This window comes from Triturus cristatus, chromosome 10 (assembly GCF_964204655.1).
Source record: "Triturus cristatus chromosome 10, aTriCri1.1, whole genome shotgun sequence".
NCBI lineage: Eukaryota > Metazoa > Chordata > Amphibia > Caudata > Salamandridae > Triturus > Triturus cristatus.
In genome coordinates, this window is record NC_140593.1 from 393,285,129 (window position 1) to 393,298,190 (window position 13,062).

At 44.4% G+C, this 13,062-nt stretch overlaps 1 protein-coding gene across 3 annotated transcripts in view; it reads left to right on the forward strand.

The window, feature by feature from the left end:
• The window catches only part of OSBPL3 (oxysterol binding protein like 3), an 812,031-nt gene that overhangs the window by 649,598 nt on the left and 149,371 nt on the right, over positions 1 to 13,062 (forward strand). For all 3 annotated transcript variants that reach the window (XM_085631654.1, XM_085631656.1, XM_085631655.1), the window contains one exon: positions 10,952 to 11,015. In XM_085631654.1, coding sequence (XP_085487780.1) covers positions 10,952 to 11,015 — 64 coding nt within the window. The remainder of the gene's footprint in view (positions 1 to 10,951; positions 11,016 to 13,062) is intronic.

The window sequence follows — 13,062 nt, forward strand, 5'->3', positions numbered from 1 at the left end:
TGGATTCTACAGCTGATATTTCCCTGCACTGGAGTTTACTTCTTCTGCGTTGTTGTAATCGTCTGTTCTGGTTCGGCTTGTTGATACTTTGTTGCTAGTGATTTTGATTTTGATTACTTTAGTGTTTTTTTTACATCTTTTGCCAACGCTTTTTATATGCCTAGGATTGTAGCAAACCTATACCTGGGAAGAGAGTAAAGCGCAGTGAAATACGCCTTTTGGTTTTTTACTCGCATTACTTGCACCTACAGCTTCAATGTATGGATTACGATAAATGTGGTGTATTATAGTACTTTATAAAGATTATAGATTGTGTCTAGTTTACACTTTTGTTCAGGTGCCTTTATGTTCTCTGAGCCAGAGGCAGAATCGCCTGTCAGCTGTTGCAGACGTTACCATGGATACAAGCCGGGTTTAGACTTCATATCAGGAAAGGTATTTGTGACTGGAATGTGTTCCGATAGCAACAAACCTATCGGAAAGAAAACAAGCAGACTTTTTAAAAGTATTTAAAGATCTGTATCCGCGTGTGATCTGAATAGTTTGTGCTGCAGTCCAGCGCCACCATGTGGTCAGATAAAGAGCGCATTTACTGCAGTGAAACATGAATTCAGTAGGTAAATACATCTCCTGCTTTTTTTCGTCTTTTTGCTTTCCCTCTGCTTGTGGAGCCTAATTTGTAAAATAAATGCATACAGAGAAACGCCAGAGGCCTAATCCCTTGATTTCACTTTATGCCGTTCTCTTCCACCACCCCATGCTTCCTGTCTCTTCACTGTTGTAGGTTCTTCTTCCTCCATGCTTTCTCTCTGTTTTCCTGTCTTTCTCCACTTCCTTCCTCCTTTCTTCCTTTTTAGGTCTCGGCTCGAAGGCTGCGCTTGCGCAGTCTCGCTCCGAGATTTAATGTTTAGGAGTGGGGCTTTAACCCGCCCCTTTTTTTTTACCTCCTCTCCATTGGCTGGCCTCTGAAATACTGGTCAGCCATTGGAGAAGAGCATTGTCTCTCCAAACAAGCCCCGTCTTTTTCGGATTCGGGGGCGTGTTTTTTCGATTCTTTCTCTCCTCTGGAATGTAAACATTCCAGCCAATGGCAAGAGGAGAGAAAGAAAAACACGCCCTCGAATCCGAAAACGCCACTGCGTTTCTCCGAGGCATTTCTGCTTCACCTAGGAGAAAGCCGGTGGTGTTAATGGCGTCCTCTCCCCCTGCTGTCGGCTCCTGTGTTCGGCTGCTGCTCTGGTCTCCTCCCCCCTGTCGTCTCAAGCTGGACCAGCGTGGGGCTCCCGGGGGCTTTTTGTGCGCGGTAATTGGTTAAAGATAGGTTTCTGTAGTGGTTGTTAGCTTTTGCGATTTAATTATAATTGAATTTGACTCTCTGTTGGTTGTGAAGAATTATATATCAGATGGGGAGTCTCATCTTAGCTGATTTAACTCTAACTTCACTTCCATTATTTCTGATCCAACCCAGCGCTCTGAAGTAAATATAAGCCAACAAACAGAGCTCTACCAAACTCCTTAATAAAGACATATGTCTGGTGCTCAAGCATCGGTGTATGTGCCTCTATTCTGTAGGTTTGTGTACGGTTTCTGAACCAAGTGGAGTCACAGATGTATATATCCCTGATTTCCATTCGTCATTTGGGTCCCATTGTGGTTGTACCCTTCATTCACATGTAAATCTCGCACACACATCCCACGAAGGAAAAGTCCTGTAAGCCATGCACAGGTGATCATTAGCGGGCTACAAGTTTCCCATATGAGTGAGGAATGGAGCTACTTGTAACTAGGATGGACCAAACGCACCGACTGACCTGATCCCTTCGCTGTGCCCGCGACTGGGATGCTCAAAAGATGCTGCCGAAACCCTGCTGCGTTTCGTCTGAAGCGCAGTAGTCACCTGTGAAGTTCCCTGCGCCTGTAACTGGATTGCAGAGCGCTATCTTCATTCATTACGATTAACTAAGCGGCTCACAAGAAACTGGGCTCTCCTTGCACGAGCCTGAAGTGACAGCCAACCCGCGTGGGGATGGGGAGGTCTTTTCCGGGGTATCCGAATAATCTTTTCCGGGGCGGATGTTTCTCCCCCCAACCTATTGTAATTCATATTTCGACTCCCTTACCCGTCAATCACGGTACAATTAGCGTTCCAATATCTGTTTTTTGTCCACTTTGTTAAAGACTTTTTTAATCGAAACCAAGAGACGAGCAAATGGTTTTCAATCCTTGGTGTACAATAAAACAAACACCATTGTTTTTCCAATTGAATTTGGAGGCATTTCATTTCAATAAGGACTACATACTGAATTAGCATATTTTGGAGTGATGTTTCATACGATTATATATGGCCCAGCAAATACAGCGGAAATGTTAGCTATGACTGGGAACTCTGTTTTATAGACTTGGAAGTAATTTGATTTTCTCTTTCAGTTAGCCGAGGTTATACCCAGTTTATTCATCTAATCATCCATCATCAATAGAAATCCATTTGTTAGATTGGGCATTTTTGACTCATTTTGTAATAGTTTAACGAGCTGCACGGTACTAGAGTGTTACCATAAAAAAAATAAACATATTGTGTCTGATAAAACTATCACCCTAAGAAAAGCAAGATGCATGTATAGATTTGAAAAGTATTGTCTGGATTACCTATATTGCAGAGTTTTATTTTATATAACGCGAACTTGACCCGAATCCAATCAGGTATCAGAACGCTGTTCAGTGTCATTACCGAGACTCAAACCCAGTTCCCTGGGCTCCTTGATGGGGGAAGGTTTCTCTTAATCTTGATAACAATAAATAACAATGCCGTTTCTTTAAATGTTTTAAAAACATAAACAAAATTAATGTCATGAGCAATGCCAATAGCTTTAACTTTAACAATGCCGAGACCATTGCATTGTAAATGCTTGTTCTAATTTCTCTCTGTTGCCCTAGGTCAAAATGCGAATGATGACTGATAAGGCTCAGTCTCCAAAAATGAGTGCCTGTTCCCACCACCTGCAACAACCTGTATGAATTAAGCACTGTTGCCAGTGCTTAATTTGAGCCCGTGGAGCCACTGGCACTTACATTTGGGGACTTGCACCAGATATTTGCACCTGCAAGAGAGTGAAAAAAACACCCAGATCGGTAATATGGAGGAAAGAAAACCGTCACAACAGAGAAAGCATGAATCTGCAAGAGCTAGAAAAAGGAACAAGGAGTGTCTGGTAGCAGGGGCGACTCCTCCGCTAATGCGGAGGAGCGTCGCCTCACTGAGCAGGACAAAAATAAAATAACTCATTGAATGTGCTGCTTTGGCTGCAAATGTAGCAATATTTGTCGACATGTCTAAAGAAATTATAAAGCCCAACAGAACACAAAAACATAGCATAAAGCAAATCAATAACAAAACGAGCTTACAGAGCAGAACCTGTTTTCTTCCCTTTGATATGGTCTAAGGCAACTGGAAGCTAATGGAGCATCTAATGAGCCATTCTGGGCTCTCATCACAGTTGAAGCCTTACAGGGGGCCAGGCCTAGAGTGTATGGGTTGGGATCCGTTCTACGGCACTCCTTTATAGCTGGCTGCACAGACTAAACAAAACAAATCGTGCACTGCCACCAGAAAACATGAGGACATCTGTAGTGTTTGCGAAAGTCACATACGAAATTGTGGCCCTGGTGGACGCCCAGGAGCTGGCCATGGGCTAGTAAGATTCTTTTAATTATTTCAAAATCCACACTTTAAATTATTCTGGGAAATCTGCTGTCCGGATTAGCAGGAAATGTGAAGTCTGGCGTTGCTTCACCAGAAAAAAGGGCCAGCACAGCAAAGAGTGATTCCACACTGTAAGATAAAGTTACACTAGGATATCTACACTCTTATAAGAGTAATGCAAGAAACCGTAATTTAGCAATTTAAGGCCTTATAAACTAGTGCTTTGGTAATTTTGAATTGAGAGGAAGCAGGTGTTTCCACCTGAAATGCCAATACAACTTCTCTTGGAACACAACACTTTTGAGCCCCGAAGACTACAAAACAGACAGGAGTTGGCTACCAGCGCCAGTTTCGTTGATTCAGTGGTGGCTGCCACAGAGTAGTACGGGTGGGGCGGGGGTGGGAGAAAAAAAAATATAAAATGTCACTTACCTGGCTGCCGGGTGCCACCTCTCCTCCATCCTCTCCTGTTCCTCCCGAACCGAAAGGAGGAAGCACACAGGCTTCCCTAAGCCAATCACGACGCTGCTGTCACCAGCATGACAGCAACATCGTGATTGGTCTGAGCGCCATGGTTTGGAACTCAGGGAGTGGGAGCCTGTGCATGTTCTCCATCGAGGCGGAGAACATGCTAAGTGCGCATGACTGTTTGGCTGGCCCAAGACAACCGGTCAAACCATCATGCGCACTAAAGTGCCCCAACCACTCCTCCCCTTGCTGGCTGTGACGACAGCCCAGCCCTGCCCGCCCCACCCCATAAAACTGCCTCAGAAAAATACTATGTAAATAACATTGCGTTATAATTTCACTTTTACTTTTTCCACTGCTGAACGAGCAGTGGAGCGTCTCTCCTCTGCCTTAGCGGAGTAGCCGCGGCTTCTTTGATTACTTCCCAACTTAAGGGGAAATCATGCAGTACTGCAATCAGTAGGTCCCAATCTGAAAGTGAACAAACTCCATGATGTCAGTTATTTCGGTGCAGAATTTCTGATACAGTGCTCCCACATTAGTCATAATGAAAGCCTTGGTGTCTTTATCCAGCTCGTGCAGTGAGCTTTCTCATGTATTGCGGATGAGGTAACATTGAAAACTGACCTTCTGCACAAGCAGTGGATCACTAAAATAAACAGTGGCCATACAGTAGCAAACAACCTACAGGACTTAGTGGGTTGTGCAGGTCCCCGTACCCATGCCCCACCTTTGTTTCTATGAATGTCTCTACTATGTGCAAACATGCACCGCAATACGACTCTGTCAACAACGCTAAAGGTTCTCCATAACAATACACACCCCTGCACAGCTGACTGTAATCATTAACCAGACCACAACATTCCTGTGGGTAGTATTTTCAGTGCAAGATCTTATTATTTTGGTTCATTTGTAGATGTAAAGCGAAAAACACTTTCCCTTTTCTTTACACCAACTGAATTGTGCTAAAAAAGAGCAGAAATGAAACAATACCTTGACCTGACCCCTCGCTTACTGACTGCTCCAAATAGAAAATGCGTTCATTATCTCTTCTGAATTTTTAAATAACTATTGTTGCAAGTGTCGCACTGTTTCCTTCCCTTTAGAGTAATCCAGAGTACAGATATTGGCTTAGCCTTGTCGCTGTATTACACATGTATTGCCGAAGAGCGGGCAGCGCAGGTGGTGGAGGCAGTCAGCCATGACCAAATGTCAAATCATCCTACGGGGGTACACTGAAAGCAAAGTCGCATGAGAGTGCAGAGCCCTTTGTCATACTGCTGAGGACTGCTGAATGCTCACAATCGCCCCCTCCTCGTTCAAGATGAAGGGATCGTCATTTTTATAAATTGCCGCTATTGATCGGAATTGCTTTTGCACATTGTCGGATGGCAGTGCTTCTTGGTAGCAGTGTGTATGATTTTATTTATTTACAGCTACAAAAGGTTCATCAATTAGTTGCATCCCGCACGGTTTTTGTAATGCCCTTTTTAGCATGCTATATAGCTTTTATATTCATTCATGAAGTATTTATTGTTAGGCTATCTTATTTAAAAAAAAAAAAAAAACAGTAGTTGTACTTTCACCGTGTCTGTTACAAGGTTTCATTAGACCCTTTTAAATAATTCCATGTTTGCGTGAGCTCTGTATTTCAGCTCTTATGTTTGGGAGTATGCTTGGGGGAATGAACCCGTCTGATTTTAACAATTTTTGTAAAAAAATTGTAGTACTTATATCGTGTGCTTTTATTGTATGGCTTTTTGTAATGCTGAACCAATAAATACAGTTTGAGATGAAGGGTTCTAGAGATGATTTATGCAGTGGATTCTGAAAATAAATTATTTTTTGATGGAAGCCTGAGATCACAGCAGTCTGATGTGGTTTTAAAACGCGTAGCTCTCCAGCGCAATATCCAGATATGTGGTCTATGGCCTTGTTTTGCAAATGCACCCCCTAAATGAACTGTTACACAGGCTCATTAAAAAAAAAAAATCTGATCTCCAGGCCTTCATGGTGCAGCGAGCATTCAAGCAACATAGCAGCCTCTTGAAAGTGCTGATGTTCCATCTCCGGTCAGGCCATTCTGCTGACCGGGCCCTTTTTATTTTATTTTCTTGGAGGACTGTTAGAGGTGCCAATAGATATTTTATTTTAAAGTGCTAAGCTCTTTGGAAGATGCTCAAAGTGCTGTCTGGGATGGCTGCCTCAGCCGGTGTAAGGCGAGAGATCCCATGTCCTAACTGATGCTCTTTAGGAGGGATTATAAGCACAATTATTGCAGTATTCTGATATCTGCTTTGTGGGTCATGGAAGATTGCCACAGGAGTGCAAATGATAACCTGCCCCTCTGAGCGCGGAAGGGACTGCTTGAGATGGGCCCCCAAGGACCAGCATGGCAAGTTCCAGTATCACTGCAGGACCAGATGCAAACTGTAGCTATTAGTTAAGTTCTCATTTTAATAGACCAGTAAGTAATGGCAAGAACACGACACGCACCACTCTAGCAAGAGGCCTGCAGATGAGCCAGTTTTGGCTGATAGAAAGCGCTATCTTCGTTGAATAGGGTACTCTGTGATCTTGCATGTTTTTGTCTGGTTTAATTAATTACAGACCGTTTTATTTTAAGCATATTATTTTCAGATGACATTAAGCAAAATCTACCTAGCATTGTTCTTTATGCCCTTTAAAGATGTACAATGAGTTGATTTTACGTGTGTGCTTTTCTTCCAAGGGACCAGTAAGCATGACCCTTTACAAATGTCTTTAGTAAGTGACCAACTTTCAGTTTCCAGTCTTTCTGCACTCAAAACTACTGGGTGAAAGAATACCTCTATTTTAGTGGGTGGGGAAATTCATCAGATAAAATAACCAGTGCAAACAATGGAGCAGACCCAAAAGAATGAAACCTAGCCTGGCACTCACCTGACCTTCACCAACACCATGGGAGGAGGAAGAGCATGGGCCACTTTTCCCTGCAAGCCTGACCTTTCCCAAAATACCCTATCCTTTCTACAGCCACCCCCACACCACCTCACATAGTGTCCAGAGAAACCCTATGTTTGTTTACCAAGTCATTAGGGTATGCATTGTTATTTCGTATCCAGGTAACTAGGAAACAATGTACCAAGAAACAAATTGCAAAACGCAGATCTTTCCCGGGCCTCGCTCCCAGAATTTGGAACTCTCTCCCCCCTGATATAAGACTGACCCCCTCCATTACCTCTTTCAAGAAAAAAGTCAAACTCCTGTTAATGAACAAATTCTTGGTATAGATCATCAGTTCTCTGCCCCTTGAGCTATTTGTCTCTTCGACACTGTATGTACTTTCACTATTCTTAAAGAGTTGTATGTCATTGTCTCGTCTTGTAAAGCGATTTGACACACACAAGTCAAGTTTGCGCTATATAAAACTTTTCAAATGTATAGTCTCAAATAGTTCACATCACAAAGTCTCCATTTAAGGCAGATCGCAAACTAAATGCCTATTGAATATTAATAAGGCAGGTTGCTATTTTTATCCCTCTGTGATTGACTCCAAACATAGGGTTGGTGACCTGCAGAGAGGTGCAGACCACCATCCCTGTGTTTACGTTCCCAAATTGGAAATTTGTTCAATTTTTTAAAAGCAGATGATCTTACTTAAAGGAACCGATGCTGCTTAAAAAAAGGGTTCCTGTTTAGGAACACATCAGGAAGTGCAGGCACTGGTCCCCTATAGACGGTTCTATTTGTGAATCAGTTACCACCTCCTTTGAGGTGTTGGTAACTGATGAAGCAAAGGTTCAGAGGTCGATGGCCTTTCCAACCCCTGGTTATGCCCACCAGCTATGCATATGGATTCTGTGGGCCCTACCCTGCACTGTTTTCCCTCTTTAGAGCCTCAGGCCTCGCTTGACCTTTTGTCTAGCCTGAAATCTGGCTCTCCTCTGGACCCTTGCCCCGCCAAGTGTCTTGCGACCCTGGCACCTGCCCTTAATCCGATCATCAACCCTCTCATTAATGCATCTTTGAAGTCGGGCAAAGTCCCCTCCTCCTGGAAACAGGCCTTAGTTCTTCCCCTCATTAAAAAACCAAATGCAGATGCTAAACTGCATTCTAATTATAGGCCAATCTCGCTGCTTCCTGCCCTGGCCAAGATCACTGAAAAGTGTGTTCATACTACCCTTACCAACTTTGTAGAGGGCAACTCCCTTTTACATCAGTCACAGTCTGGATTTAGATCTAACCTGAGCACCGAGACCGCTCTTCTTGAGGTTACTGAAATTGTGAAGGAGACCCTCGATAGGGGTGGAAAGGCCCTGCTTATCATGCTTGATTTGTCGGCGGCCTTCGACACCGTCCCCCATGACCTCCTCCTAATTAGACTCTGGGAGATTGGGCTGCGGGGTACGGTGTTCGCATGGTTTCAGTCTTTTTTGGCCGATCGGACACAAACGATCTGGGCTCCCCCTTTCTCCGCCCGGATGCCGCAGCTTAAGGTAGGGGTCCCGCAGGGCTCCATACTGAGTCCTTCCCTCTTTAATATCTTCCTTACACCTCTTGCGGCACGGGTGGAGGAGCTAGGGGCCCAGATCATATCCTATGCGGATGACACACAGCTCCTGTTCACTTGTGACAGGGGCTGTGACTTCGATGGAGCAGCCACTCGGAAGTGTTTGGAGTTTGTGTTTGACTGGTTTGGGAAAAATGGCCTCAAATGCAACTCCGACAAATCCGAGATATTGTTCTTTGGCTGTCCTGCAGACCCACGTTGGAAGCTATGGTGGCCTTCGGCCATGTCTCCCCCTGCCAGCGATTCGGTTACAGCGAAGAACCTGGGTATGATGGTCGATAACACTCTTTCCTTTAAAACCCAGGTTGCTGGCTTGACTGGGAAGTGCTTTGCCATCTTAAGGATGTTGCGCAAGTTTCTGCCCTATTTATCTTTGGAGCATAAGAAAATTACGGTGCAAGCATTAATTGGCTCGCGCCTAGACTACGCCAACATCCTTTACTTAGGTCTTCCTGAGTATCTGCTGACTCGTCTGCAGATAGTTCAAAATTCTGCAGCCAGGGCAATCTTCGGTTTAACTAGAAGATCTAGGGCCAGCAATCTCCTTGTCTCTCTGCATTGGTTGCCGATTCGTAAGCGTATCTTCTTCAAGACCCTAACTACAGCTTTTAGGGCGCTTCATAATTTCGGCGCTGAATATCTGCAGAGAAGGGTCAATTTCTATCTTCCATCTAGACCTCTGAGATCTGCTGCCCAGGCCAAGGCTATTGTTCCAACAGTGAAGCGTGCTCGCTGTGGAGGTCGCTCCTTTAGTTACCTTGCACCCCGCCTCTGGAACACATTGCCCTTGACGTTGCGGGTGTGCACCAATCTCTCGGTTTTTAGGAAAGGACTTAAAACCTATCTGTTTGCTTTGTAATGCTGTTATGGTTAATTCTGGTTATGTTTTCTGTTATGGCTGTTTGTTTGCTGCTGGTATTTGGTGTGATGATCTTTAGCGCCGGGACGCTCTTTGGAGCAGCTGAGCGCTCTACAAAACAAACAGTAACATAACATAACATAACATGAATGGTTTGTGACACCATTTGTGGAAGCTAACCACTAATGCATACAATTCTGTCTTGCAATTTCGAGGGGATACCCCTTTCAGAGCCCCTAACTAATTGCGATTTGGAATGGATGCAACACCCATTCTGCAAGTCTGAAAGACTTTTCTGACTTACAAAATGTGTTTAGTAAATATAAAACAGTAATTTCCTAGTCCAAACCCTATGATTGTGCGAATCACAGGGTTTGTAGTCACAAAATCACTTTATACACCTGGCTCCACAAAATCACTTTGTATAACTGGCTTCACATCTCCTGAATGCAATTTAGTCATGGGGTTAAAGCTGCAAGATATGATCTCGTCCAGACAACTTTGCCCTACCCAACTTGCCCTGGCCACGTCCCATGGATTCACAAGACCAGAACCGGAGGAAGATCCTTCCCCCTACCTTGCCACCAAGACCTACAACACACTGCCCCTCCACCTCGGGCATGACCTGTCGCTGACCCAATTCAGGAAAGATCTCAAGATCTGGCTCTTCAACTCACCTCAACGCACAGATTGATCATCAGCCTTCCCCCTAAACCGCCCCCAGCGCCTTGAGGCCCTCACAGGTGAGTAGCTGCGCTCTACAAACCCCTGATTGATTGATAGTCGATTGAATTTGTGACAAATGTGTGGTTGACTGTTAGATGTTGCAAAATGTGATCTCGGAAGGCCAGGTGATCTGAGCACGCGATAGCTCAGAGTTAGGATTTTTGCTGTGTATAGTCCTGCAGCATTAAGCATAAACTTTCAAATTATTTTAATGATACTGGAAATATGCTATTAATGCAAACATGTTACATTGCTTGGTTTTCTTCCTTTGATAAAGTCCAGCTACAGGGTTTTGTCGTCTGTAGGGCATCATGGTATGTTATTTTTTTCCATATTCCCCAAAAACCTGTAACCTATAGGATGGCACCCTCCCTTAAAAACGGTTTGGAAAATAATGTATCTTGTTGTTTGTTCATTTTCACATGTGTTTATGTTAATATTCTATTGTATATTTTCATGGGTACTGCCTATTTATTTGTTCCTTTTCAATAATTATGCATCATTTTTGCTGAACAGATTCTCCCTTTCTGCGCCTATGGAACACCTACAGTAATACATAAATAATGATGCTTTAGTTGGTATCATAGTTGGGTTAGTTAAATCTTGGTACCACTTCTATTTTACACAAAGTTTTTTTACATTTCAGGTCAGCCATCACCCACCCATATCTGCTTGCCATGCAGAATCTGAGAAGTTCGTTTTTTGGCAAGGTAATTACTGAATTTAATTTTGACTCTCTGTTGTCATTGTGTTTCTGTGTTTTTGAAAGATTATGACTGGATTACATAAACCTATATAAACAACCAAATGTGTGCTAACTCCAGTTTGTGGTTATTGAATGTTCTACAGTCTGATAAATGTACTTCTGTCAAAATTGCCTAAACCGTGACTGTTCAACGTCCTGACATGTTTCCGCAATCTCTGTGATCGTTTTATGTACTTACAATGTTCTGAGCAGAACTTTTTTCCAAAGGTTGTGTTGTTCACTACTGTAAGTTAATGGTAATCATTTTTGCCTGCATTATTCTTGTGGTTGTTTTGCCAGTTGATTGTTCGGTCTGGCCTGGGACCTATTTAATGCACAGAGAGAATGGCGATAGGTTTGCCACCTTCCTCTAGAGGCTATTACATTCACATGTTGAACGGCCCGAATTTACCACGTCCTTCAGCGACTGGTTGAACTGATCTGCAAGTCATGTCATATGGAGTTCTTCCTCTCGGCTGATGTATTGCTTGGTGTGGTATGACAGCCGCTATGTCAGGTTCCAAAGCAACCTGCATCCAAGTCTGCCTGGTCTATCTCCATTGCAGCCCCACATGCTGCTCATTTGCAGCACTGAATGACCACCGCACCATGAGCCCATGCAGCCCTCAGTAGGCCAACCTCTATGGAGCATGGAGGGAGTGAGCATGAAAGGCATCCTGCACTGCTACCCCCACGCCTGCCTCCCAGTGGCTTTATCAAGCAGACCATTTAAGATGCAGTCCTTGGCACAGAAGTGTGGTAGAAGGTGATCAATTAAGTCATCAGTGCACTACTTCCTGGTGCAGTTTTGACATTCATGCCATGATGGTGCCAGCCCCTTCACCTGCACAGCTAGAATTTGAAAACCTACTTGATTGAACAATAATCAGGGGCATAACAAACGCCCCCGCGGTGCAGGGGGGTCCCCGACTTCAGTACATGAAGGTGGTCCCCTCAGCTCATCTGTGGAGAGCTGTGTGTCTTGCTTAACAGCAACTGCAGTGTGCAGCCTGCTCTGAGCTCCTCCCGCTGACCCAGGACTGAAGAGAACAAAGTAACAAGTTACATTGTTTCTCTTCAGTCGGAGCCCAGCCGGAAAAAGGATAGGGGTGAGGGCCCTCAGGCCTGGGATGTACATTTACAGGGATCTCTGTAAGTAGGCGTGTTAACCCAGTGATCTTTCTGCTTGGGGTGGGGGCGGAGGGGTTGGAGGGGGGATTTTGGGGGACCAGGATTGCATCCTCATCCCAGCTTTGGGGCTGGAGTTTGGTGCAGTTTCGCTGTGGCTCATGCCTGGCATCTATTGGATAATCTGCTGTAGTCTTGTAAACATGGAAGCATATAATGTTGGATGAAAACAACACAATTCAAAAAAAATGAAAGGCATTGATTGTTAGACTTAATAGTCGGGGCCGCTAGAGTTATGTTGCAGTGGAAGACTGATTATGCGGAAAGTTTCACTCCGTTCTGCGTAAAGACAGGGCAAGTTATTCTGCACGATGCCGGGCATTCTGCTAAAGTATTTTGCAATTTTAACGCAGAGTGCTTTAACAAATGTGGTGCTTTTTTGTAACTTTTCACTTACACAAGCTAGTACATTTTTTGCCGAAGGGCCCACAGTCTCAGCTTTGTCAAGGCTTTCAGAAGTTCAACACTACAGTCCCCCATGCAGGCGCGTGGCTGGCCCTTAAAATCATACAGCTTCACTGGTAAACAGGCCTGTGTTTCCTGCAGACTGCACGTGACAAAGCATGCCCCTGCCTCCCTGCACACCCTGAGCCCACCAATCCCCTGGTGCCACCACAGCCTGGCAGGCCTCGGACCCTGCACATCAGAGCCCAGTGGCGTAGCAAGGTCACATGGAACCCGGTGCGGAAAATTTCTGGTCACCCCCGGCTTGACAAAATGTGTTTAATACACATATTTTTGCCATTTTGTCAAGCCGGTGGGGACAAGTGTCATCACTGAGGGGGGGGGGGGGGGGGTGACAAAATGACAAAAAATGTATTTAA